Source organism: Callorhinchus milii, unplaced genomic scaffold (assembly GCF_018977255.1).
Source record: "Callorhinchus milii isolate IMCB2004 unplaced genomic scaffold, IMCB_Cmil_1.0 Scaffold3, whole genome shotgun sequence".
Lineage (NCBI taxonomy): Eukaryota > Metazoa > Chordata > Chondrichthyes > Chimaeriformes > Callorhinchidae > Callorhinchus > Callorhinchus milii.
In genome coordinates, this window is record NW_024704744.1 from 81,267,417 (window position 1) to 81,294,703 (window position 27,287).

Consider the following 27,287-nt stretch of genomic DNA (forward strand, 5'->3'; position numbering starts at 1 on the left):
CCCCATTCCCCCTCTCCATTCTCCCCCTTTCCTCCTCCCTCCCCATTCTCCTCCCTCCCCATTGCCCCCCCCCCCCCACACTTTCCTCCTCCCACCTCCCTCCCCCCCCCCCCTTCACCACCCTTGTCAATCAATCAAGTCGGGTGGAGCAAGCCCACGCGGGGCCGGGAGGCGGGGCTTTGCGTGCGCGGCGCGCTGACGCGGCGCGTCGTCCGACGTCACGGCGCCGCGGCGCGCCGGCCGAGCTGCCTGCGAGACTCACGCCCTATCGGCAGAGAACTAAACCGAGATGGAATCTCCCAGTCTGAACCGGTTAAAACCGGTTACGAGTTTTGCCGGAGACGCTTTCGGGGTTGCTAGTAGAACACGGCCCTGCTACGAAAACGGTGCGGAAAAAATGAATCGGAAGCGATAAAAGAGAAAAAAAATCATTTACGTGTATTTTAATAATAATATGTGAAGGTGTCCGTTTCGAAAAAAGAACGACAAATCGTTGAGTGAGTGAGTGAGTGAGTGAGAGAGAGGGGGGGTGGGTGGGGGGGGAAAAAGTCAACCGGGCCACACTTTTTTTTTCCCCTGCGGCGTGTGTGTGTTTTTTTTTGTTGTGTGTGTGTGTGTTTTTTTTATTTGATTTTCTTTATCGCTATTATTATTATTATTATAATAATAATAACAATACCCAAAAAAAAACCCCAAAGGAAGGAGTGAAGAAAATTGGGTTTCCTTTTTTTTTCAAAAAAAAATCTCTTCTCGATTTTTTTTCTCTCTCTTTTTTTTCAAAAGAAAATTAATAACCGGCGCGGTTCTTTTTTTTTTCCACCCCCTCCCCCCCCCCCCACCAAAAAAAAAACCCAAAGAGAAAACGAACCGAAATCGAGAGGGAGTGGAGAGAGAAAGTGTGAGAGAGAGAGAGAGAGAGAAAGAGGAGAGAGAGAGAGAGGAAAAAAAGAAAAGAAAACCAAGAACAACAAAAAAAAATCCCGAGGAGAGAGAGGGAGAGAGAGAGGAGTGAGTGTTCCAAAATTGTGGGTCGATGTAGCGCAAGTACTCTGTTGGCTCTTTGCTTTGGTGTATTACCTGTCTTTAATAGTGCTAATGTGTGACAGTATTCCTGTCCTTCTTCCTCTTGCAATTTTTCAACTCGGGACTTTTTATGTTTTAAAAGAAAAAAAAAACCCGGAGGCGATGTTGAGCGTGTGTGCTTGTGTTTTTTTTAAATTCCCGCCATTTGATTTCTCTTCCCCACCCCCCTCCTCCTCCTCCCTCCCTCCCCCCCCCCCCCAAAAAAAAATCCCCCTCTCTTTCTGTCTTGTGTATTGCACTTTCTTTAGTCTCTCGTTTTGTGAAAAAAAACCCCGAGCTGTGCTTGCTTGTGCCGAGTGAGAATTGCGTCTCCTTTTTTTTCTCTAAAAAATAATATAATATATATATTTTTTTTAAAAAAAGCCTTTGCCTCGAGTGTTGTGCTGTAGTGTAGTAAAGTCGTTCGTTAGCTTCACCGGTGCCTCTCTTGGGTAGTTATTGGTGGTTGGGGTGGGGGGGGGTAGTGGAGGGAAGAGGGAGGACTGGAAACTAACCGTGTTGTTTAGGTCAGTTGTTGGTAAAGTCACTGTGTTTAACGTGATTGTTGCTGTTGCTCCGCCGAGGCCTGAGACCTTGTGGTGGTGGTGGTGTGGGTGTGGGTTGGGGGGGGGTGGGCCTGGCCTGACTTGCCCTAACGTGAACAGCTCACTCACCACACTGTAAAGGGCGCTGAAGGCGCCACCTTAAAGACGGCGGCGTGTTTACTTAAGGGCAGAAGGCGGCTGGCTGATCGCTGGGCAGCGGGGAAGTTAAACAACTTTTGTTCCCACTCTTTTCTCCCCCTCTCTCTCTCTCTCTCTCTCTACCGCCCCTTCCCTCGAAAGGCTTTTGTTTTAGTGTGTGGGTATATACACACACACACACACACATATATATATATTTTTTTCTTCATATATGCATTATACTTTATACTTTTTTTTTGGGGGGGGGGGGGGAAAAAAAAGCCCGACTCGTTTTAAACCGCTCGAGGCTCGGCGGCGCGCTGCTTTCTGCCGAGTTGTGTTGAAAATGTTGCTGTGGAACATTCCAGAAATAACGGCCGAGACTTGTCCGCAGTGTCTGCCTGGCTCACGTGATGATTGCGGGCCGCGGCGGGCGGGCGGCGGGGCGGGAGGGCGGGAGGGAGGGGGGGTGTTGCTGGCGTGGTGGACGGTGACGAGCCCACAGGGCTCCCCTCCCCGGTTTACGTCGTGAAACAGGTTTGAAAGCGAGAGGACCACAATGAAAGTGGCGGTTCTGCCCTTCCTCTTTCCCGCCCGTACCCGCAGAGTTCGTGACCGAGAAGCGTAGATTTAAAAAAAAAACCTTCGAGGTTATTGTGGAAGTTATCGTTGGTTTTATTCAGCTCTCTGTTGTTTCAGCGCCTGGTCTGTTTGCCCTTTATGAGCTGATTTGGGGATGTTTCCAAGAGGGGAGAGAGAGAGAGAGAGAGAAAGAAAGAGAGAGTTCGGGACTCCTGTGAGAGCCCCTAAAGCGTCACAAGTGCAGCTCCACTCAGGTGGCCTTTTGGGAATTGGGAAACCAGCAAATGTGATGGCGGTGGTGGGATTGGCAGTGGTGGGATTGGCAGTGGTGGGATTGGCAGTGGTGGGGGGGGAAATTGTCTCAAGAAATGTGGTGCGACCGGGACTGCGGTTTACGCGGAAAACCGTCAGTGGTCTGGATTTTTGAAAACGACACTGGAATTGGCGACGCAATCTGTCACCAGATTCGTGCCTCGGATCTTATCTAAAGTTCTCGTCCGTGCTCTTGATTCAAAGATTTTTTTTTCATACCCGAAAGCCTCAAGGTATTACCTGGCTGGGATTTTCCCAATTAATATTTCCAGTGGTTCACAACACAACTTATTTAGAAATCTTCAGTTTTAGTTGCAATACCAATAAGCTGCATAGAGTTCAGAGCTAAAGTAATGGGGAGCTCTAATGATTGTGGAGGTAACATAAATAAGCTAAATATCATTGGTGATCATACTTTATGTTATAGATTTGATTATATAATAATCCCTGCATTTGATATAATGCCTGATTATGTTGAGACGTCTCAAAGTGCTTCACGGAATATACTTTAGAGTGAAGGGACTATATTTTGTGGGCAAAATTTTGATTGATGGTTTGAATAATTTTCAATGTGTTAAACCTGCCCAATAATTGTTTATCTTGAAGGTCAGTCTACTTGCTTTTTCCCTCCTCCCCAAATATTCTTCCTGAAGATATTCTTGTGCAATATAGTTGCATATGTGCCAGTCTTGATATCCAGTCCAAAATGCCCATTATTAATAAATTCAACTAGGGAATGGGCAAAGGTTGCAGTTGAGCAATCCTGTCTAAATTCAATGTCCTCTCACACTCTTCCAGTCAGAGCCACTGGATAGCAGGTCTTCCTAACATGGAGTGAAGGAAGCCAATTGTAGTTACCAATATTGGTGAGATCAGTTATGTCAGTGCAATGGTATATTTTTGTACATACTTTTCACTTTTAATCAAGAATCTGGTATTCAGAAATGACTGTGGTTTAGATGAGTATTCTTGATTCCCATCCTTCTGTTTAGGAGTTGTAGTTCCTAGACAATGTATGATTTGAACATAGTTCCCGTTTGTCTTTGTTTCTATGAGATATTTAATTACTCGAAAGCTATGAGAAAAATTGTGTTTTACCTTTGCCAACTGATTAATGGTTACTGTCTAGATATTTGGTATTAGGCTCATTGACCCAGGCAATTGGCCTGGATTTGACAGCAGTTTCAAATTTGCTAACTAGCCAATGTAATCACCTCTACCGAATTGAATGCTGTTATTCATTTATAGAGGGTGGTTAGACTGTATAATGATTTTTGTTGATTACTACTGTGGTATATTTTCTAATATTTTGTAATTTATTTTAATTTGTTTAGGAATTACAGCAAGTTTTTTTTCTTGCAGTAATCTATGCCAGCCATAATGACAATGTTAGCAGACCATGCAGCTCGCCAGCTGCTGGATTTCACTCAGAAGTTGGATATAAATCTTTTAGACAATGTGGTGAATTGTTTGTACCATGGAGAAGGTGCACAGGTAAGAATTAGTTTCATGCAATTATAAAGAGTTGAAACTATTTCCTGATTCTAATCCTAAATTCACTAACAACACATTTGCATATATTATGCAATGTACATAATGTATTTGTATACATCAGCCTTTTCGGAAACACTTTAGGGTAATTGTGGGTGTGTTCTAATGTACTTCAGTATCCCAAAGCATGAGCAGGGAAGGAAAATCGACTGACGTTTCTGCAAGTGATTGTTCACTCCTGGTAAAAGTGTTTATGTTGGGTGAGGACAAGACTACCATCGAACTTATCCTATAGTCTGCTGATATTTCATTCTGGTCTTGTGTGCAAAAATCAGCCATTTTATCGAGGTCCTGTAGGTTTGTTGGTGCTGCCCATTCAGTTATAGCTTTGCATGTTCCCGTAGCCTTGAGGAAAGGAGTGGTAAAATTTGGAGAAAGAGAGGCCCAAAGCAACGTTTAGTTCTAGTTTTTTTTGTGTATTTCAAGAATACTTTTAAAATTGTGATAAGCGAAATGAGAAGGCTTGTAATTCATTAGCTGAAAAGCAATATTTTAAAAATAGGTGATTTAGGCATCAAGGTTATTTAAAAAAAAACTTCATAGCAATGCAAACTTTGTCTTTCTGAAACTGTTCGACAACTAGTTACCCAGAATGATTGATTCATTACAAAACATAATGGGATCTGAAAATTCATCAATGAAGATCTGTCTTATTCCTTCCTTATCTCCTATCTAAATATTGTCCAGTGCAGGATAGTTTTTTCTGTACAGTAGCAAATTGTAGGTAAAAAAAAGTTGCTTTTAAGTAGGCTTGAAATCCATAAGAGCATAGAGTGATATTGAAAAATCAGAGTTAATTTGAAATTGTTTGTGTTATATTATCAACTCGGTAATCTGAGAAAAGAAAGTTGCATCTCTTATTCATCCTGGCAGAATGGGTTTAGATGCAAACAAGGTTGAAAGGTGTTTCTGCTCATGAGATCGGACAAAGTTCAGGTAATGGACTTGTATGGACAGCTGAAGAAGTGATGTGAAATAGTATCATTCTAGAATGCGTTGAGTATGTTTCTGGTGTTATTTGTAAAATATTGGATAGCTTATTGCTTGTTTTATAACATTTAAAAAATATATCTTGTAGTTTTTTGACTACTTAACAGCTTTCAAGGGATCATGGAAGAATAGTCCAATTTACAATTGCACCATCTAGGTTTTTACTTGGTGAATAGAACATCTCCTGAAGTCATGTTGTTTGTGGAGCTGAGTCTATCGTGATTTGAGCTCACAAGCATGACTATTGCTGAATTAATGTCAGCCCCAATTTGCAATTAATACATTGGAGCCCATTTGGAAACTTATGTTGTTGATTCACTTCTCTGAAGAAAGCTGATTTCAGCAGGGATGCTTCTTGTAGTTCTTGTTGTGAGTAAGGTGTTTTAAGAAATCTTTATTCAATTTAAAGTGGATTTAAAATAAAATATTTTTAAGGTTAAGGTTTTAAGATCCATGTTTCTGAAAGTGCCGTTAATGAAAAAACATTGAGATTATTATTGCCTGTTAGAACTGGTATATCAAGTCTCTGGTTGTCGAATAGTTCTTTTAAAAAATAAAATAACCTATGTGAAGGGTCAAGGAAAACAAATTTGCTTAACATTAATTTCTGTGGACATAATGGAGAGCAACTGGTTAAAGATTCACCAGACATTCGTGTGCTGCCTTTATTAAAAAAAATCTTTCTGTAATGCTTTGACGTTTTGCTGTGTTGATTATTTTATAGTAGTCTTAAATATTATTTTAAAAAAATCAAATGATTAGAAGCTCTTTGTTTCCTGTTAGCAAAGGATGGCACAGGAGGTCCTAACTCATTTAAAGGAACATCCTGATGCATGGACCCGAGTTGACACTATACTGGAGTTTTCACAAAATATGAACACCAAAGTAAGTGTATCTTTCATTTTAAGAGTCTTAATAATATGAATCTTGAATTCCATAAACTTTAGGAAAATCAGTTATCAACCTCACAAACCCAAACTATTTTGGCACTGAGGTTCTGTAGGAATTTGTATGGCAATACAGCGCTTTCATTAGTATGAGCTGATATACTAAAACAATTTTTTTTAACTTTGTTGCTATTAGCAACATCTCAGTGGAATTTATTTTGCCAGCTGATGATCAGTTCTGGTATAGGCAGAAAACTTATTTAAAGAGATGGTAAAATTGTGGTGGTGTATGAATTTTTGGGGGATTCAGAAATGTTGGACAGTTGTGAATAAGCAGTCTTGTACGAAGTGAAGTTTTAATTACATTTTTGGATTGGCTTTTTCACTACAGTATTCTACCTTTGGGAAGAACCACCACAAATAGTGTTTACAGTATGTTTTTTGGGAGATTTGTTTATCGTCCTCAGTGTCAATGTTTTTGTTTGTAAAAACATTTTGTTTGTAAATACTGATGGTTCACTTCTATAATTTTTTTTGCTAGAGATCTTGTACAAAAAAGTAGGAATTAGATTTTTACATACCTATTATTATATTCCATCAGTTTGGCAAAATTTACTAAATTTTGATACAGTAGGTCTGATTTATGTAGTACCATTGTCATCTTTTGAACACAGTTATAGACGGTGTTTAAAAGGTTGAATACTGTTCTTGTGGGATTTTCTCAACGTTCTAACCTAATCTAAGAAAGGGTGTTTGCCTTGTTTGCTTAACTGTTGCATTGCTCTGTTACTGACAGTTATTACTAATTTTTAAGCTGATTTGTCAACAGTATTTGTAAAACTCACAAAATTGTATCTTGTGACAAATGAGATGATTAGAGGAACAGAGAGAAAACTGAAGGTAAAGAATCTCTTGAATACCTAAATTTACAATCATTTGGTGCTAAATTTTATGCACTGACATTTGGCTTTACTCAGTTTTATGCAATCATTTTCTTTTTTTATTAGAACTGTTAATGCTACTTGACATTAATCATAATGTTCCATTATGTTGATTGCTTGTAATAGGAAGAAAAGGGGTGTCTTCCTGTGCAACTGACACAGCTAGGCTTTGACGGCAGGCCTCCACAAGGTCTACCCTTTTGATTCCCTTTAACTGAATTCTGTTCATCAATGGTTTTGTTTTAAGGGGAGGGGATAAGAGGTATGGTAACCAGGCTTTGAGAAAATAACAAAATTATATATATTTGTGTATGTATATAGAGATATATGAATTATTTCTACTGTAGGGATCAGTAGTCTTATTTCTGGCTTTTTGTTCTTTACTTTTACCTATTCTTTCTGTTACTCCTGTAGCGATAGATAATCTTTGAAGTTAAGGAACTTTATGACAGTAATTGTTTCTGCTTCTGACCTGAAAAAGAGAAAGCTACTATGTTTCTAACACAAATTAATTCAGTCACTTAAACTTGCCTTGTTCGATAAGTTTAGCAGACACTAATTTGTTTTTTAAAAAAACTATTGGACTAAAAATGCAATATTGCATGCACAAAACATTGAGTTTACATTTAGCCAGTTTTTTTTACACACATGTCATTAAATGTGCTTCTATTGTCCCTTTCATGTGCTCTTAGTTTTAATTTTACTGTTTGCTACTTATTTCTATCTTTAATATCTTATGCTTTCTACCAGCTTTTGCCATCCACTTTCAAAATATACTACCCACACACTTCAAATATACTACACAGAATTTTATTTCTTCCAAATTGATGCCGACTGAAGTTTCCCTTTCCTGCCACAATTCCCAACTGTCGGTCAGATGACTTCTGTCTATGCCTCTGTGGGGAATGTTCGGATTTAGCGAGCTTTCCCAGATAGTTCCCCAGATTGGGGACTCGTTTGAGAATGGTCAGGCTGTTCTGTAGTTTAGCATGTTGGAGTTCTCTCGAGCTTCTGAAAATGTGCTCATTCATGGCTCCTACTTTATTTAGATGCGAAAATTGTGTTGCATTGAGCTAGTTATGTCTATGATGTAGCCAATCTTCCATCCTTTAGTTTTTCATTAGCTGTAAACCTGGACCTTAAATCAGTTTTGCAACTAATGAAATTGTGTGCTTCCCTTTTTGAAAGTGGATGGCAAAAGCTGGTAGAAAGAGTAAGATATTAAAGATAGAAATTAGTAGCAAACGGTAAAATTAAATGAATCAAGAAAGGGACAACAGAAGCACATTTAATGACATGGTGAAAGGAAAGCCTTCCAAGTTTTTTTAAATGAGGGTTTTAGGTAAGAAGGTTAATTGCAATGGAAAAAATACCCTGATTTACAGCTTTATTAGTGCAAGTTAGCACCAGTGCATGAAATAAAAATCTACAGAACCAGTTCTAAAGAAGATTTTGAATCCGCAGGCAGTTAATGTTTTAGAAAAATTGAAGAATTATTACTCCCGTTAGCATTATTGCTAGTTGTATTTACAAATCTGACAGAATGCTCATAGATTCTCAAGTTTTTTTTATGAAAGCGGAATCTAAAGAATCAAAATCTATTGCTTTTAATCACTGTACTGTTTAGCGCTTGATGTTTTTGCTCTTTCTACTCCATAGTTCTTTGCTAATCACTTGATCCCTATGGTTGAAATAGTTGAGTTGGTGTTAGTTAAGTTAACTAACTTTAAAGCTGTAAGCATTGATGGATCCTAAATTAGTAATGATAACTGGGGAAATTGGAATCTGAACTCTTGAGTGAACCTGTGGGTTGTCTTGCTGTTCCTGACGAGCAACACCAGCTGATAAAAAGACATAGTTACCAATTGCTGGAAAATACAGGGACTGCAGGACTTCATTACCATTGTACGAGTTGACATTACTCACTGGTGTGAGCCCTGATAAACAGCAGGACTGCTTGACAGTTTGTGTTTTGATAAAATGCATTGCTTTGTATAAGCGAACATAAAAATTGCATGAAATTTTAATAATTCTCAGGTAGAAGTAATGTAATTTTCTAGATGTTGCCTGTTATAATGCATTAAAGTTTATGTGGAAATGAAAATGAAGTAGCAGGCAGGTATTTTTGTATGAATATTGATAACTTCTGAAATGTGAACTTAATATGCTCTTAATGGACATGCTACCTAACATATCTTGTCGTCATTCTAATTACAGTACTATGCATTACAAATATTGGAAAATGTAATAAAAACCAGATGGAAGATTCTCCCAAGAAATCAATGTGAAGGTAACTTCTATTCTGATTTACTCAGTTTATTGTATTTGAAAGTTTTACCCCGCCTCCCCCCCACTTCAGATTCATAGTGGTGTAAGTTGTTAGCTGAGTTCTTCAGCTCATGTAACTGATTTGTCCAATGTTAACTTTCTTATAGTTTTCCACTTCAGTGGCTTCTGTTAATGGTATTATGTTGACAGCAATGTCCAAATCTGTTTAGTCATTCCTTCCCAAGGTTGCTTGCTATATGCTCTTTTAATTTAATCCTTTCCAATGTGGAAACGAATGGACGACAGAAATGCAGCTGTATCTTCCTATTGTTTCCAACTAGTTAATAATTCCACACACTGGCCTGACACTATATTTGTTATCTTTGGAGAGGTTCTTGATAACCTTTTATTATTGTTGATGCTGGAATGTCATAGTAATGACATTTCATTACTTGTTTTGTTCATTACACTTTCAGACTTGTTTATACATCGACTTAAGTTTTCCTATTCAAATGACTTTTATGGCCTTTCCATTGCAGTGGGGATCAAAATATATTTCTATTTACTTAACTTTCCAACTACAGTAAACTGATGACTGGCTTAACTTGCTACAATCCCTTATATTTTTATATCTATATATATAATATATATAAAACTCGCTACTCTGGATAATCTGTCACAGCTCTTTTCCCTTGGAGTAACAAGTTATCAGGAGTTCACTGTATGACCCTTCTTGGGTGTGTTGTTCCTCTGATGTAATAGCTCAACTCTCTTTATCCTTCAGTAAGACTGAACTTTTACTGCAGATTTCTGTTATCTTCTCGCTGATCCCAAAGATCATCTTTGCTTTGACAGAATTAACATTTTTTTCATTTTCTTTCATCTGTAGCATGTGTTCAGGTGAATTTAAATTAAACTTTAGTTTAGTGCTAGACCAGAGGACTGAAGTTCCATGCCATTTTAGCTGGTAACTCTATTTTACCTAAAATTGTGCAGAATTGTAGAAAATTGTCTTATGTCTTAATTCAAAAGCTGATTTTCTTCAAAAGCTGATTTTCCAAATTTAACCAATTAAGACTGAATTGAAGAATTTACTAGGATTTTGTGCAATCTTATTTGAGACAAAATGATCTTGCTGTTGCGATTTTGGGCCTATGGTAATATACAGCAAGCCACATTTCTTTTTACCTTCTTTAATTCCAAGTTATGAACTATTCTGCCTGCATCATCAAAGCTGTTCTAAAGGAACTTCAATATCTGTTCGTACCTTTAAAACTCTTTCCTAATTCCGCTTGGAATTTGGTTCTTAAAATGCTATTCATCAGCTTCCTTGCATCATAAGAATACTTTGTCTTTCTCCATGTTTCTCTCGTGTTTCTGCATCTTCAGTGTGTTCATCTCTGCAGCTGCGGTCTGATCGTTTCTGCAGCTTCAGTATGATCTTAGCCAGTAGCAGATGGTGATAACTGTCAATGTCGACTTTGCTGATCATGCATCTCTCAAATCTGCCTTTCTATACTCATGTGATCTTTTTGATTCAATATTGTATAATTTGATAAGCGCTATATATTGTAAGCAAACTCTTCCACTGATGATTATTTTCTCATAGAATTTGAAAATGTGATTTATTCTCTTGTGTACCAATATCATGTACACATTTTAAAACTAGCCACTGTTGTCAGTACTCATCTTAATATTCATATTGATAAGCAGCACTAAGATAATTTGGGGAATAAATTTGGTTAAACTAAATGGACTTTTGTCAGCATTCTGAATAGAGTTGCCTCACCTTTCCACCTTTGCAGATGGAATACAGTGAAGTTTTATAGTGTGCGATCATGCCAAATGTCCAGAAGTGCTTCATGAATTATTGTCAAGTGCAGTGACTATTTCTAAGCAACTGATCACATGAGGTCTTCACTCCTGATTGTGTTGAACAGAATTAAACTTGGCTCTGATACCGCCTATGGTTAAACTCCAATATTCATTACTCATCCAAATACACTAAACACAATTCATTGGCCAACGCTGGGATGCTGTTAGGGTGGATTGCTAGAATAACGGTCACCACTCTTGACAATAACAGGACATAGCAATTTAGCTACGCAGCATGACTGAGCTGGCAGTACAAAGGTAAGTGTTTTATTTAGCAGTGGACTAGGATCAAAGACTTGTAGAGTGAGAGCGAGGTTTTGGTGGGTGGGAGGAAGAGACAGTCCAAGAGAATCAGAAGGAATGTTGTATTTCTATATTACATATAGAGGCTGGCAAAGTGTGGTAGTACAGTGACATTATAAATCCAGTTAGAATTATTTGGTTAGCTGTGTAGCCTTTTTGTTTTGTATGACGACCGATTATCTGCTCGGTTTTCTTATCTACATTGGGATCAGTCACAATTAGTGTCAATAATTGGCTCTCCGGTGCCCATCAAATGCAAGTATTACAGGTAGCACCTTTGGAAATGTATTTTCTTGCAACCTTTACCTTGTTAAGATCATTTACCTAGCTAATGTTTAGCATTTAGAATGTAAATGTTTGCTAGTTTTTCTGTAAACTACAACACCATTACATTATGTGAATAGCTGACTCACAAATTGAGAATTGATAGGTTACGCTACACCTTTTTGTATGCCTCCTTAAAAAGTGTTGCAGTGAGTATATTTATCAAATAGTGATACAGTGATCTAGAAAGCTAAATGGAAAGGAACCCTATATTAATGAAACATTTATGTTGCCATAGTGACCATTTTTATTTTGCTCCAATAGGAATTAAAAAATATGTTGTTGGATTGATTATTAAGACTTCATCTGATCCCGTCAACATTGAGGTATGTTTTCCTGTTGGATTATATCACAGCTGCACAAGTTTTCAAATTCAGCCTCTAAGAATCATTTACTGAGCTATTTATTTTCATTTTAGAAGGAGAAGGTTTACATTGGAAAACTCAACATGATTTTGGTCCAGGTAAGTTCCAAGAATACTTTTAAGTAGGTTAAAACTGACCATTCTTGTACACATTTCTAAATTAATTCCTGTCCAAGATTCAACCAAATGAAATGAAAGAAGTATTCTCTATTTCATATATTGAATTTTGTGCTTACCAAGATGACTAATGAACTCTCAACTATATTAAACCTCTTCCAGGCCTGTAATTGTATGAAACGTATTTGACTGTTTTGTGGTTGCACAGATACTCAAACAGGAATGGCCAAAACACTGGCCAACGTTCATCAGCGACATTGTAGGTGCAAGCAGAACCAGTGAGAGCTTGTGTCAGAACAACATGATTATTTTAAAGTTGCTGAGTGAGGAGGTCTTTGACTTCTCCAGTGGGCAGATGACCCAAGTCAAAGCAAAACATCTGAAGGACAGGTATAATTTATGGATTTATGATTTTAAATTGTTTTAAAAGTTTTTAAAAAATTGTTTGAGAGATGGAATGTATTATGATCATTTTATTGAATAACTATCTTTCTTTACAGCATGTGCAATGAGTTCTCACAGATATTCCAGTTGTGCCAGTTTGTAATGGTATGTATGAAGTGTACAATTTCTTTAAACCCCTGATTATTACTTTTGAAGTGGAAAAAAAAATGTCTAGGCGAGTACATTCTGTTTGAAGTACTCACTCCCAAATTTCACCCCCCCCCGCATATTTAACATTTGCTCACATAAATTTGGATCGTTTAGACGAGAAATTAGATAGCAGCCATGGAACGGTGCCCCAGTTGAAGAAAAGGGAGTTAGAAGGCTTTAGGAGGGAGGAGAAAAATTGGTTTCAAAAAGAAGTTTTGAAGTACTTCCTTCTCAACTTTACCAGAAAATATACTTTATTGTACCATAATTAAAATATTGAGTTTCAAGTGAAAGCTTTTGATCCTGAGCAATTTAAGTCTGAAAAAGGGTGCTGCAGTTTGCATATTTGTGGGTATTATTTTCCTTGGATCAGATTGGCTGCAAGTTTCAAGCACTGACCAGATTTTTATATATTTGGAGAAAATATATTGATCTTATTTTATGATGGGGCAAAGAGAGGGATTTTCCCTAGACTTTCTGCTTTGTTTTTCTTCCTTGCCCACCCCTCCCATTTATCCAAATATATTTGCACTTTTTTTTTGCAGGAAAACTCTCAAAATGCACCTCTTGTTCATGCAACCTTGGAAACATTACTGAGATTCCTAAACTGGATTCCTCTTGGGTATATCTTTGAGACTAAACTAATAAGCACACTGATCTATAAGGTATGTTTTCGTGTGTTTTGAGATCTTCACAGATTCTTAAATGAGAAACAACCAGCATCATTTATGTAACTTTTCTTTTCTCAGTTTCTGAATGTCCCCATGTTCAGAAATGTGACATTGAAGTGCCTGACGGAGATAGCTGGTGTCAGTGTCAGTCAGTATGAAGAACAGTTTGTTACTCTCTTCACACTAACCATGATGCAACTGAAACAGGTATTTTAACTACTCCTTTACCAATTTCAACAACCTTTTGTGAATTCAAATAATATGCAAACAAATGTCTTGTAGACATTTTTAAAACAAATTGATTGAAATAATTGATCAATTGCCAGTGTCTCAATGAGCATAATAAATATATGGAGTCCTGTAGCATAGTGGTTAGAGCACTTGCCTTGCAAGCGAGAGAACCTGGGTTCGATTTCCGGCAGGGCGAAATGTTGGGCATGTTTCCTTACTCCACGTGCATCTGTTTACCAAGTAGTAAATAGGAACCCGGTTGTTAGTCGTTTGGTCGATTGTTTTTTCGTGGGTAATACCTTCAAAAAAAAAAGATAATAATTTGGTCACTCAATCCATGACTGTTTGTGCGACACTGCTGTGCGCAATTGTCTGCTGTGTTTCGCCCACAAAACATAAGTCAATTCACTTTACAGTATATTCTGTGAAGTGCTTTGAGATGTCTAAAATATCTGATAAGGCACTATATCAAATGCAAGGATTATTATGTAAAATTATTATTTCAGCAAGTGTGATAACATTTTGATGTCCATTTTAAGAGGTGATCAATGTCTATGCGCTTGAAAAATTTACTTTTATGTTGTAAAGAATGGTAGCAAACACAGAATAGGTTAATTTGAATTTATCGGAGAAAATGCTCAATTCATTTTAAGTGATCTGAATAATTGTTTCTGTTTAGAGTTTAGGAAAGCTGAGTAGTTCTAAATAGGAATTTCTGTTGTTCAGTTGTGAAATAATTAAAAACTTAGTGCCTCTCACATAACATATCAGGAGCTTAATCTTTCCCTATGGGCTGTAAGCTTGGACTCCGCTATAATGCAAGTTTACTTATAGAATGGGTGCCATGTAAGTATGGCCAGTAATATCTAAGCCTACGGAGGAAATGCTGCTTCTGCAGTCATTGTCTACTCCATACCAACTTTGTGTAAAAGTTTACTGGCTTTGGTAAATATCTATTATATGTATAAATAAATCCATTCTAATGTTCAATGCTTCCATAAATAGTTTTATGTATAGTTTCCTTTATGTGCATATCTTTATAATACTGTTATAGAGCATACATGTGTTGCAGTTTAATAACAAAAAGTATATATGTGTAACAAGGTAATTCATAACCTGAGGAGTCTTACCCATAATCTTTTCAAAATTTATTGTTAGATGCTTCCTCTGAACACCAATATTCGGGTGGCTTACGCTAATGGAAAGGATGATGAACAGAATTTTATCCAGAACTTGAGTTTATTTCTTTGTACATTCTTGAAAGAACATGGGCAACTGATTGAAAAACGGTTGAATCTTAGAGAAACTCTCATGGAGGTAAGGAGGTTGAATATTAATACTGACAAACATTAACACTTAACTCTATGTACAGTGTATTGCACGCATCCTTATGCTGTTAAAAAGTAACTGAGATTAGGAAATTATATCCATCTTCCATAGGCTCTTCATTATATGCTACTAGTTTCTGAAGTGGAGGAAACTGAGGTATTCAAAATTTGCCTGGAATATTGGAACCATTTGGCTTCAGAACTTTACAGGGAAAGTCCATTCTCAACACCTGCGTCTCCTGTGCTTTCTGGAAGTCAACATTTTGATGTTCCTCCGAGAAGACAACTTTATTTGCCAGTATTGTCTAAGGTGACCGTTAAGAATAACTTGGCTAGTGCTAACTGTTCTTTCATTTTGTTTAAAGCGGTAGTTGAAGTATTAAATGTTGTATGTTCATTGTACAAGTAGGCATTTGATCTTAATGGGGGGTGGAGGGAGAGAAAAACAGCAGTTAAGATTTGTGTCCCCTCGAGAGATTTGTGCTGTTACCCTGCCCATTATTTAATGATCTTCTAAAGTCAGGTTCTGAAATGCACCTTTTGCAACAGCAACCTTCTCTATATACAGTGAATGTTTTCCTTTTACTGTATTATAAAAAAAATTGTAGTGTATAGATAATTGTGGTAAATCTACTATGAGTCTCAAGCCTTGAGAGGTATTAATTGTATTTCAGACTTGATATGAAGCGCTGAGGTCAAAAACATTGGGGTGTAATAAAAGATTAGATCTTCACGCAGGTTCATTGTTCCTTTTTCCTATGGCTATTCTGAGAACAAATCTTCCTGTTACTAGGATACTACACTGACTGCAGTTACCATAAGTTCATAGAAGGATGTTTCTTTCCACACAGGTTCGCCTTCTAATGGTCAGTCGTATGGCTAAACCAGAAGAAGTACTGGTGGTTGAAAATGACCAAGGAGAAGTTGTGAGAGAATTCATGAAGGATACAGATTCTATTAACTTGTACAAAAATATGAGAGAAACTCTTGGTAATTTTCTTTTCCCTCTTGTTAATAATAAACGGTCTGGAGAATTTGATCAAATGTGAAGATAATTAAGAGCTTGCCTGTGGCCCAATAAATGCTCAACAGTGCAAAATGATCTTGTAACTTGTTTCATTGACTATTTTCATAATTTTTAGTAGCTGAGATTAAATGTTTTAGACCTGTGCTCTCCTGGCAAGGACTAATTGCTTAAAAGACAATTGGCATATCTTACTCATCTTCATTTTTAAATTGTGTACAGTACAATCAAACCGTTAAAGTTTCTCCCAATTTGGCTTTCCACTTGTAGAAACTTTTGACCTTTAGTAAAGTGGTTAAGGTTTTAAAAACTTGTGGACTTTTTTTTGTAGTGTATCTTACACATTTGGACTACGCAGATACAGAACGCATTATGACCGAAAAACTTCACAACCAGGTGAATGGTACTGAGTGGTCATGGAAGAATCTTAACACCCTCTGCTGGGCTATTGGTTCAATCAGTGGAGCTATGCATGAGGAGGATGAGAAGCGATTTTTGGTCACGGTAATAAAAGTAAGTGGACCAGTAGGTGTGATGAAAGTTCATGTGTTTCAGAGATGAGGAATATCTGATTCATGTTGACACTTTATGACAGCCTCAGTAATCTAGGAAGATCTGCAGAACTCCCAAGGCACTTTTGATGACAGACCAGCTAGCCAGGCTGATCAGCAGGACTTGGAGAGGCAGACCAGTCACTGAGGGAAGGAATTCTTCCCAGTTGCCTCGTGTTAATCCTGCAAGCTGAACCAAACAATGAAATGTTTGTCAAGCAGTGCTCACAATGTGGTTAGCTGGTTAACCTCTCCCACTACCCAGTATTGGAATCTAGTAATTTTGTTTATCATTATTGAAGCATCTTGTATACTTACAATTGTGCCTGCATTTCATTTGCAGTGCAATAATGCCTGCAGTAAATCTATGCAACAAAATGGCATGTGTACTATTTTTGTGTAACATTCAGAGTGGAATTCCTTTTGCATCATGAGGTCTACTTTCCTGTGAGCCACTGGTATGTTTAAAAATGCAACAGCTGTCTAGTTATGGTCATCAGCTGTGGTTATAGTCTTATGACTTCCACTAAGATTTCTAAAGGGTTATGTAGAGTCAGTATTACCAACAATTGCTGCCACCTCACAGCTGACCCACAAAATCTATATAGCCCACAGTATACTTAACTGCAAGTAAAATATAAGTATTTTATTTTGAACGTTCAGCTTGTGGGAATTTATTGCAAGCGTTCAACCATATGGAAAGCTTTTATTCCCTATATGGTTGTCACAGATTTTTCTCCAAAATTTGTCTCAGCAGAAGAAGTTGAAACAATTTTTCGTCCTAAGTTTTTTAATATGATCTATTGTGTGTTTTTATTCCACAGGATTTATTGGGACTTTGTGAACAGAAGAGAGGCAAAGACAACAAAGCCATTATTGCTTCAAATATCATGTATATCGTGGGGCAGTATCCTCGTTTCTTGAGAGCCCATTGGAAATTTTTAAAGACTGTGGTTAACAAATTATTTGAATTTATGCATGGTACGTAGAGCTAGATTTGAATCTTAACTAATGTATTTCAATTTTTCAAGTTATTTTCTCTGTTTAGAGTTTGCTAGTAGGCAGAATTCTTCAAATCTGGATATCCAGAACCCAACTGATTTTTTTAAAAAATCCAGCTGATAACAATTATTTAAAAAGTGTTTTTCAAGTTGAGAGGACGTCTCGATGCTTGACACTGTTCACTGTGTGAAACGAAAGAACCGACATGTTTAAAGAACGTTTCTCAATCAAGGAGTTAAGCGATCCAAAATTAAACCTTCATTCATCAAGAGCCAGAATAGTCTTCAAACCTCTAAAATAATCCTTTGCAATATGCTGAGTGAAATCTCTATTTCCTTAAAAAAAAACTTTATGCAATCCTCTTCCAAAATAAAAATGTGTTCTACTGTTGAAGTGAAGAAAGTTTTGCAAATTTTGTTTTCTACAAGGTAAAATAGTTGTAGTCCTTGGGTCGTGTAACATTGTTACTCGAGAAACAGTGCTTTGAGCACTTATTGATTAACTTTACCCCTTTCCACAAACTTGCTTATGGCGCAGGCGCATTTTGATTTTTTTATTTGGAGTATAATATGGGTTTGGCATGACATTATCACTGGATATTTTTACTTCCTGGTGCTTCACATGGAACTAGTAAAATCTCGCCAATCTTTGGAAGTGGCAAGGTGCTGATGATGTTGCAATTGGTAGGGCGGGGGAGGGAAAGAGAGAACTTGTATGAACCCATGTTTTTACTAAATGTGAGCTTATTGCAGTGGACCCCCCGCACTGCATTGAAGTGTAAATCTGCGAATTCTGACCTGTAGTTTGAACCCACAAACTTCTGACTTGTAGGCAAGAGTGCTCCCAGCTGAGCCAGGCTAGCAACTGTTTTGCACTTTCCAATAAGAAAAATGGTTTCAATCTTCCAATTCTCCCAGCAGGGAAAATAGTGATGTTGGTAGATGTAAATGGATGAGAAATATAGGAATTTTGCAAAGCTGTCAATTCAGATTTGACAATGATTTTAATGTTTCATTTAAATGTATAATTGTGAAAGGCTGACTATAAAATGTAGAACCTTCTGTTGATGGTGCTGATTTTTTAAGGTGTGCATCTTCTACACCCATTTAAAAATCTTTATTCAATGAATGCCCAATACTTCTAGTCTTCACTGAAGCAACAATGTTAAAATTATGAAACTTTAAAGCTCAGTTACATGTCCTAGCATAAAGTTTATTTTTCAGCATTATTTATTACAAATGAGCTCACAAATCTAATATATTTTATGTTTAACAGAAACTCATGATGGTGTTCAAGATATGGCTTGTGATACGTTTATTAAGATTGCCCAGAAATGTCGTAGGCACTTTGTTCAGGTTCAAGTTGGAGAAGTAATGCCATTCATTGATGAGATCTTGAATAATATCAATACCATCATTTGTGATCTTCAACCACAGCAGGTAGGATCCCAGTCATTGTGGGTATTTGTAGACACTGGTGGATCATGGCATCAGTAAACGTATTTCATCTGGTCATGATATCCATTTAGGATGCAATAACATTGCGATACGGAATGCCATTTATGGGACTTTCCCCATAATGTCATCTAAGGAGAGAACAACCAACTAGTATCAAGTTTGTTTTCCCCCCGAGATTAGGTTTGAAATGTTCAGGTGATTTTGTTATGTTTGGTTTCCTACTGGTCGTGTATGGTGGTTGCAATCCTGACATCCCATATGATAATGGCTCTCCCAAAATCCCAGGATTGCAACCTCAAGTTGTATATAATAGCACGGTTTATTAGAGGATCCAGGCATTGTCAAAAATAAATATCTATCCAGCTACAAGAAGGCCAAATTCATCTTGTCAGGGCATTGCATCCATTACTCTGCCTTGAGGTATTACAGATCCTGGAAGATTGGATTTAAGAGTGCTGATATTCCATTTGGCATGATGGGTGAGGTCTTCAGGCACATCTAGTACTCATCAAATGTAATATTCCTTTGGAATATTCTCCAAAGGAAAAGGGGCAAGAAAGTCATTTAAAGCCTGCATGTAATGATTTGAGCAGTTACTGACATCTGCAATCGAGACAGGCTGGAATATGGTTGTCTTTGAGTAAGCAGTGCTCCCTTTTTGGTTCTGTTCTTGATTGTCTTGCTTGAAAGTTTGAGATCTGAAAGTAAGAATTGACCAGCTTCAAACTCTACTGTATGTCAAACCATTGGAAAAATTTCCCTTTGCTATCGTGTTTCCTTAAAAGCATTGGGAAAGAATAATCCTTGAAATTCCACTTTTTTTCTAAACACAAGTTTGTCTAAAATTCCTGATTTGGGGATTTCACTTGTTTGCTGCATCAGCTTCAGCACAGGGGATTAGCAAGGTCTTGCTCTGGTTGTCATCCAAGTTTATTTCATTTGATATCTTGATTGAACAGTTTGCAGGTCACACTGGCTTCTTTACCAACTTTGATTTACAATTTGCACCTATAAGCTCTTTTCACGTCCGGAGGACATCCCAAAGTGCTTGCCTCCAACAAGAATAGGTTATATTCATTCTTTTCAATTTGTCCTTGTAGCTAGGATATTCATTCAATGCTTAACTGTCTTCATGCATAGAATGAGTTGCAGCCTCCACGTCCTGCACACCTCTCAATGTGAACTGAGTGTGCAAGAAGCAAGTGTTGGGGTCAGAACAAACCCATGCTGAATGAGTAACGTTTAATTAAAATAAGACGCTGGCTAGGTGGGTGATATCTCCAGTTATCAAGGGATCGCGTATTTAAAAAATGAAGAGCATACAAGGTCGATAATCTATATCTTGAGTGATGTGAGCAGGTTTGAAGGTTGTGTTGCAGTGGTGAAGCAATTTTATTTTCTTGTCGTTTTCTACAACTTCACCCATCAGTAATTTTTTAAAAATTTGTCGATAGGTTCACACGTTTTATGAAGCAGTTGGTTACATGATAGGTGCTCAAACTGACCAAACAGTACAGGAACATCTAATAGAAAAATATATGATGCTACCAAACCAGGTCTGGGACAGTATAATTCAACAGGCAACTAAAGTAAGTGACTTGATTTATCTTTTATACTTTTAAAATGTTGAAGCGTCTCAAAGGGCTTCAAACGCTCAAGGGAAGTGCCTTTGTATTTATTGACAATACAGCAGCCAATTTGTGTACAACAACTTGCATTTATATAATAACTTTCACCCAGGTAGCGTCTTAGAGCGCTTAACAACAGCGTGGACTGACGCTGAGCCCAAAAGGGAGGCAGGTCAGCAAAGGCAAGATTGAAGAGGAAAGCCTTCAGGTGTGATTTGAAAATCGGCAAAGAGGGAGCAAGGTTTTGAGGCAAATAGTTGCAAAGGTTAGGGCATGGTGGCAGCCAATTGTGGAGCAGAGGAGATGAGGGACATGCAGAAGACCCAATCCACTTGATGGTAGATTAGAAGAGTGGGAGAGATAGGGAGGTAGATTAGCAAGAGGTTTGGAGAGATAGGGAGGTGCCAGGGTGTGAAGAGATTTTAAAGCAAGAGTGAGGATCTTGAAATAGATCAGTTCTGCCTCAGGGAGACATTGAAGCCTGGCAAGAAGCAAGTCCCAGAAATAGGCATGAAGTTAATGGTCTATTTATCTAGAGAATAAATTGTCTGGATCCTGGAAAAACTCCCATTTCTTTTTGAATCGTGTTATGGCAACTTTTAGCGTCTAACTGAACAGCTCTGATGTATTTCTGAAGTATATTTATTCCATAACTAACCGGGTAATTTACGTGTTTTTTTTACAAGAGCGTCTTAACACTTGTTACCCACGGTTGGTATCTGTTTTGAGACGTTTTTCAAAATTATGATTTCTAAAAAAAAAGAACCTTGATGAGGGAATGATTTTTGTTTTCTCTCACCTTTCTTCCCCTCTACAAAAAGAATGTGGACATTCTTAAGGATGCTGAAACAGTAAAACAGCTTGGCAGTATCTTGAAAACAAATGTTCGAGCCTGCAAAGCAGTTGGTCACCCATTTGTTATTCAACTTGGACGAATCTATCTCGATATGTTGAATGTATATAAGTGCCTCAGTGAAAATATTTCAGCAGCAATTCAGACAAATGGTTAGTTTATTTTGTGGATATGTTTATTATATATATGATATTGCTATAAAATAAATTGCTACTGCAATATGCATAAGATAATAGAAAATGCGACTTTCTTGTGAAACTGCTGTGCTTGTAATTAATAGAACGTTAATTGTTTAAATTGAACTAAACTTATTTTTGTACACATTGTACATTTAACGTACAGTGGCAGGAAATGTGTCCACTTGAAAATTGCAGTCTTTAGCAAAACAGTCATGTTTGCTTAGAAATGTTATTGACACCAGATGTTATCGCAGGTGATATGGTTACAAAGCAGCCTCTGATCAGAAGTATGCGGACTGTTAAGAGGGAAACTCTGAAGCTAATTTCTGGTTGGGTGAGCAGGTCCAATGATCCACAAATGGTGAGTGAGTGAACTATAGTGACACGTGGTCAAAAGACATTTATTCCTTATAAACCTACTGAATGTTTTTGTTTCCACTGTATTAAGATGTACTAGATGGTCTTCATTTTGATGTATTACAGTATTGGGGAGGATAATGATTTGGATATGGGGGTTCTGTGCTGGGTCCCATCCTGTGTTTTTTGAATGCCCGCAGGCCACTGCTGGTCCGTGGCCACAGCTTGGGCACCACTGGTTTGGACTGTTTACACCTGGAATACTAGGTTCCGCTTTGGTTGCAGCATAAGGGATTGCTCAGGCCTTAAAAGTACTATGGAGGAAACGATCAGGCTATTTCACTATTTAAGAGGGGTGAGCTATGAGGAACAATTGAATAGACTCCAGATTTTTTTTAATAAGTAAATAAACAAGGTTATTAGAAGTATACAAGTTTATTATCAGGATAGATAAAATAAACAGAACAATGTTTTCAGGTATCCCAAATGGGGTAGAGGTATTGCACATTTCAATGTGCAGTCAGGTCTATGTTGGATTCAGGTCTATGTTGAGGTGTTATGTTGGTTTCAGCACTGTGCCATCTACTTGGTGACGGTAGTGCAACTTAGTAGTTATTACTTTGATTTGAATCTAAATCAAACCCTTTCATTAAAAGTGCTTTTTCGAAATTGACCCTGTATCTTGTGATGTAACTAGTTTTGTTACTGGTTACTAGTAACCAGTTTTGTTACTAGTAGGCTCCATTTTCACTTTTCCTATTTTTTAAAAACTATGGTGAAATGGTAAACCTAAACCTGCTTATTTTTGTTTAGTAGGACATCTTAACATGATTTAAAAAGCTCAGGAAATAGATTTCATCAATTGATCACTTCCCAATCTTGGTTGGCAGAGGTGGAAGGATTAAGTGAAGGCAAGATGTTTCCCAGAGGGAGGGAGGGCAAAATTAGTGACCAGGTCGAGCTACATTTCTCATATACCAACTAGCAAGTGATTTAAAGAGCAGCATTGACGAGAGGCAGGTCTGAGCACTTGCCGTACCTCTTAATGGAAGAATGCTGCATGGCACAGGTGAGGGCCCCAAAGAATAGTAGAATGAATTTCTTTATCTTTCTCCTTTCTCACCCCATGTAAGCATGAATATTCTAATTATGGTTTTAAAAAATCATATTGTTATACCAACTAACATATTTGAATAGAAAAATAACTTCATACAATTTCGGTTGTTTTATAGGTAGGGGAAAACTTTGTTCCTCCATTGCTTGATGCAGTGCTTATTGACTACCAGAGGAATGTACCAGCTGCTAGAGAACCAGAAGTGCTCAGCACCATGGCAACTATTGTGAATAAACTGGGTGGACACATCACATCTGAAATCCCTCAGATATTTGATGCCGTCTTCGAATGCACTTTAAATATGATCAACAAGGTGAGATTCTATGACTATTGGATGATTTTGTTCTATAGTTTACTCTTCACTAGGGATGTGAGAAATGTTAATGAATTACTAAGAATGTCTGGGCTATCCAGGTCAGTGAGTGCATGAAGAACAGATTCCATATTAATGAAGGGAAAGAAACTTGGAGCTGATTTTAGCTGTAATGTCTAATCTCCAGTTAACCTGGGCAGATTACTTTGGTGTAAACTGGTACACGTAAATACAGATTTGCCTACAAATACAATAGCTACACTTTACAGTAATTCTATAGTTCAGAATATTAAGTTTGACAGACTGTTTAGATGCTTGTCAAGCTTCCTATTATGCGGTAATTTGCACTCCAAATAGAGCATTGGAGCTCCACCAAACTATCATACCATGCCAAAGAGCAATTGCATTGAGTTCGCTTCCATTATCCCTCACATCTTGACTTTGCATCTCACTAATGGATTATTGCCAAGTGGAAATCAAGTCATAAACTGTAGAGGGAAGATATCCTAATAGCCAGTAATAAAGTATTTATGTAGGCATGGAGGAAGCCGTCTGGGTCAAGGATGGCCATTCAACTTTTGTACTGTCATGGGAAATGAGTACACATTTCAATAGTTGTTAATATCTTCAGTTTTTTGTGAAATGGATATGAAATCACTACTCTCCTTTAGCTGTGCATTACCTCTAGCTGAACAGATGGGCAAGGCAAAATTGCTCCCCAGCTTCCATCATTGTCATTTTAAATTTGCTATAAAATAGTAAGAGTTGCACGTGAATGGGTGCCTTTTGATCTTTCCCATTTGGCAGTCTAGCTAAGCCCTAAAAGGAGTTTAGTGTGGCAATCATACTCTATTAATTTTAACACTCCATTAATGTTGAAACCTTTACTTGTTTTTTCTTTCAATTTCAGGACTTCGAGGAATATCCTGAACACAGAACAAATTTCTTCCTACTTTTACAAGCTGTAAATTCTCACTGCTTTCCTGCTTTTCTAGCAATTCCTCCAGCACAATTCAAATTGGTTTTAGATTCTATAATCTGGGCTTTTAAGCACACCATGAGAAATGTTGCTGATACAGGTTCGTTCATGATTTTGTACCTTGTAAATTCAACTAAAAAAATTAAAATTGATTTTATTTTAATTTTTCTGCAACTTTCTAAAAACTGTTTTTACAACAGGTCTGCAGATACTTTACACGCTTCTCCAAAATGTTGCTCAGGAAGAAGCGGCTGCCCAGAGTTTCTACCAAACATATTTTTGTGATGTTCTACAGCATATATTTTCTGTAGTCACAGATACATCCCACACTGCTGGTAAGAACTGAACACAAGCAACAAAACAACCTTTTGATTTGTTCTTTATGCAAATAAGTCTTCAGAATGTATCAAAGCAAAGAAATGCCCTTCAGGGTGATTTGTCTGTCTTCTGTGCAGTGAAGGATTTGTAGGTTGTAAAATTGTGCTAAGTTCATATTGGTCAGGAAATTGCTGAATAATTTTAAATGCAATACATCTTCTATGGAACAACTGAGGTAAAATTAAACTTGGTAAGGAACCTCAAATAGTTAAAAGTAGAATGTTGTATAATTGTTTGTAATGTGTACCTTTTAATCATTCTTGTTGGAGGTGGGAGCAATATTTTGAAAAAGTCATTTACTGCTTTTCATATATTTCAGAGCATAAATATTGAGTAATTTTGGTCCTATCAAAATTACAGTATTCTATATAGCTCCCCCAACTTCTGTAGTATCCAAACTTGGCTGTAAGGCCCTCGGAGCATTATTGAGTTCCATCTATTCCAGGAATAGTTTTTGAGCCCTGCAAAGTACCTCTAATTTGCATTTTACAGAACTTGCTATAATTCATGTGCTAGACTTTGTAATGGCAGTACCTTCAATCCTGCATCTAGAGAAATTTATATGATAATTTGTTTGGAAATATTCTTTATTCTCTTTTGTAGGGTTGACAATGCATGCATCAATACTTGCATACATGTTTAACTTGGTTGAGGAAGGAAAAATAACAGTACCTCTGAACCCAACAAATCCGATGACTAATCAGGTGTTTATTCAAGATTATGTGGCGAATCTGTTGAAGTCTGCATTTCCACATCTACAAGAGTGAGTTCATATTTATGTAAAATACAGTGCTGGGTTTTATCTATATCAATTGCTCTTCACTTTATGACAAACTTTTTCTATTTTCAGGGCACAAGTCAAGTTATTTGTAACAGGACTTTTCAGTCTCAATCAGGACATTGCAGCATTCAAAGAACATCTGAGAGATTTTCTTGTACAAATCAAGGTAAAGACAACTGGAGAAACAAATTAAACAATTCATAAAGACAAAAGGAAATTGAGAAAAGGCTGTGATACTTGTCACTGTCTCAATAGAAGATTGGTTAGAACTAGCCAAATAGAATTTTGTATGGTGACCCATTTACTGATTTTATAAAATACAGTGGGATGGGTTCTAGTTGGTGCAGATAACTGGCTCTACTGTATTGTTATCATGAGTGCAAGTCACTGGGGAGCAAGAGGATCTTGAAATGATGGCTTATGAAGCAGGAAAGTGCTCTTATCCCATTTAATTGTAAGTATTGGCAAACTTAAAGTGCATCATGCCCTTTATTATTTGTGTTCTGCAGGAGTTTGCTGGTGAAGACAGTGCTGATTTGTTCTTGGAAGAAAGGGAGGCTGCTCTACGTCAAGCCCAAGAGGAAAAGCATAAACTTCAGATGTCTGTTCCTGGTATTCTTAACCCACATGAAATTCCTGAGGAGATGTGTGATTGAGAAAAAACAAACTGTGCTATGTTCTTTCTGCTGAGCAGCAATCTATGCTGCTTTGCAGAAGATAATTGCACATTGGTGTGTGTTGACCAAAAATAATGCCAATATGTATATTAAATCCTTTGTCACCTAGTGACAGTGGCTCTTTTTACTTAGTATGCAATTTGTATGGAAGTTTCTTGTGTAATAACATTTTCCATTGTTATAAATTAAAGTTTGTTTGGTCATCTTTGTTTAAATTTGCATGCAGTTGTATGAATTAAATTTTTTTAAGATCACTTGTGCCCAATTTTATGGTTGGAAGGGGGAGCTAAAAAAAGTGGACTTTGCTTGCAAAGTGTACAAAATATAGGAATTATTTTCGGTAATTGATCAACTTGATCACCAATCTCTTAAATTAGGTGTGTGTTACTTTGTTGTAGCATAGCCTTTATTGCAGCCTAGAAAGGAAAGTGGTCTGTGAAGAATCTGTTGAACAGGTAGCATGTCAGGCACGTCTAAAGTGCTGCTTTGTCAAATGTATCCATGGGTAGTTGGAAGAATGGTAATGCTTGACTGAATTAATGCAATACTAGCCAGATGATAGGTTTGCAGCAAGATCATGTGCATATCATCCCAGTGTAAAGCATTTTGAATGACTTGGGAACACAGTACACTTGGTTATTTTTTACTATTTTTTTGTGTATGTGCTGTCGCTTTGCCGACAACAGCTTTTTGTTTTCCTCAATGAGGAGTGTTGCTCATTTGTGAGCCTTCATCGATTCTAAGTGAAAGTGGTTAAATATTTATCGAGTTAGCATAGGCTGCATCTTTATAAACAGCTCATGAAAATACTGATGGCTTTTGAGATGACTTGTACTAATTTACATTGTTTACCATGCTGTAGTGCTTTAAGAACACTACTTAAGAGCAAAATAAATTTGGTTTACATTTAA

At 37.3% G+C, this 27,287-nt stretch overlaps 1 protein-coding gene across 5 annotated transcripts; it reads left to right on the forward strand.

The window, feature by feature from the left end:
• Positions 1-259: 259 nt before the first annotated feature.
• On the forward strand, positions 260-27,287 carry LOC103191218 (exportin-1). 5 transcript variants are annotated; one of them, XM_042333080.1, is made up of 25 exons: positions 260-386; positions 3,974-4,133; positions 5,964-6,065; positions 9,226-9,298; positions 12,043-12,104; positions 12,197-12,241; positions 12,468-12,649; positions 12,760-12,808; positions 13,399-13,518; positions 13,603-13,731; positions 14,914-15,072; positions 15,196-15,393; positions 15,935-16,073; positions 16,439-16,620; positions 17,483-17,639; positions 18,936-19,099; positions 20,572-20,706; positions 21,567-21,750; positions 22,032-22,138; positions 23,367-23,561; positions 24,472-24,640; positions 24,741-24,875; positions 25,522-25,681; positions 25,769-25,865; positions 26,209-27,287. In XM_042333080.1, the coding sequence occupies exons 2-25, from the start codon at positions 4,008-4,010 to the stop codon at positions 26,353-26,355; spliced, it is 3,216 nt and encodes a 1,071-aa protein (XP_042189014.1). In that variant the 5' UTR covers positions 260-386; positions 3,974-4,007; the 3' UTR covers positions 26,356-27,287. The 5 variants fall into 5 exon arrangements, with proteins under 5 accessions (XP_042189014.1, XP_042189013.1, XP_042189012.1 ...); XM_042333079.1 differs by having other exon boundaries at positions 4,002-4,133; XM_042333078.1 differs by lacking the exon at positions 260-386 and adding an exon at positions 980-1,008.

Bases quoted from the DNA above. Each gene is read 5' to 3' on its own strand.
- LOC103191218 (XM_042333080.1), top strand. From the start codon at position 4,008: ATGCCAGCCATAATGACAATGTTAGCAGACCATGCAGCTCGCCAGCTG. The intron at 22,139-23,366 runs GTGAGTGAGTGA...GTTGTTTTATAG, and splicing joins GGTCCAATGATCCACAAATG to GTAGGGGAAAACTTTGTTCC. The intron at 23,562-24,471 runs GTGAGATTCTAT...TTTCAATTTCAG, and splicing joins CTTTAAATATGATCAACAAG to GACTTCGAGGAATATCCTGA.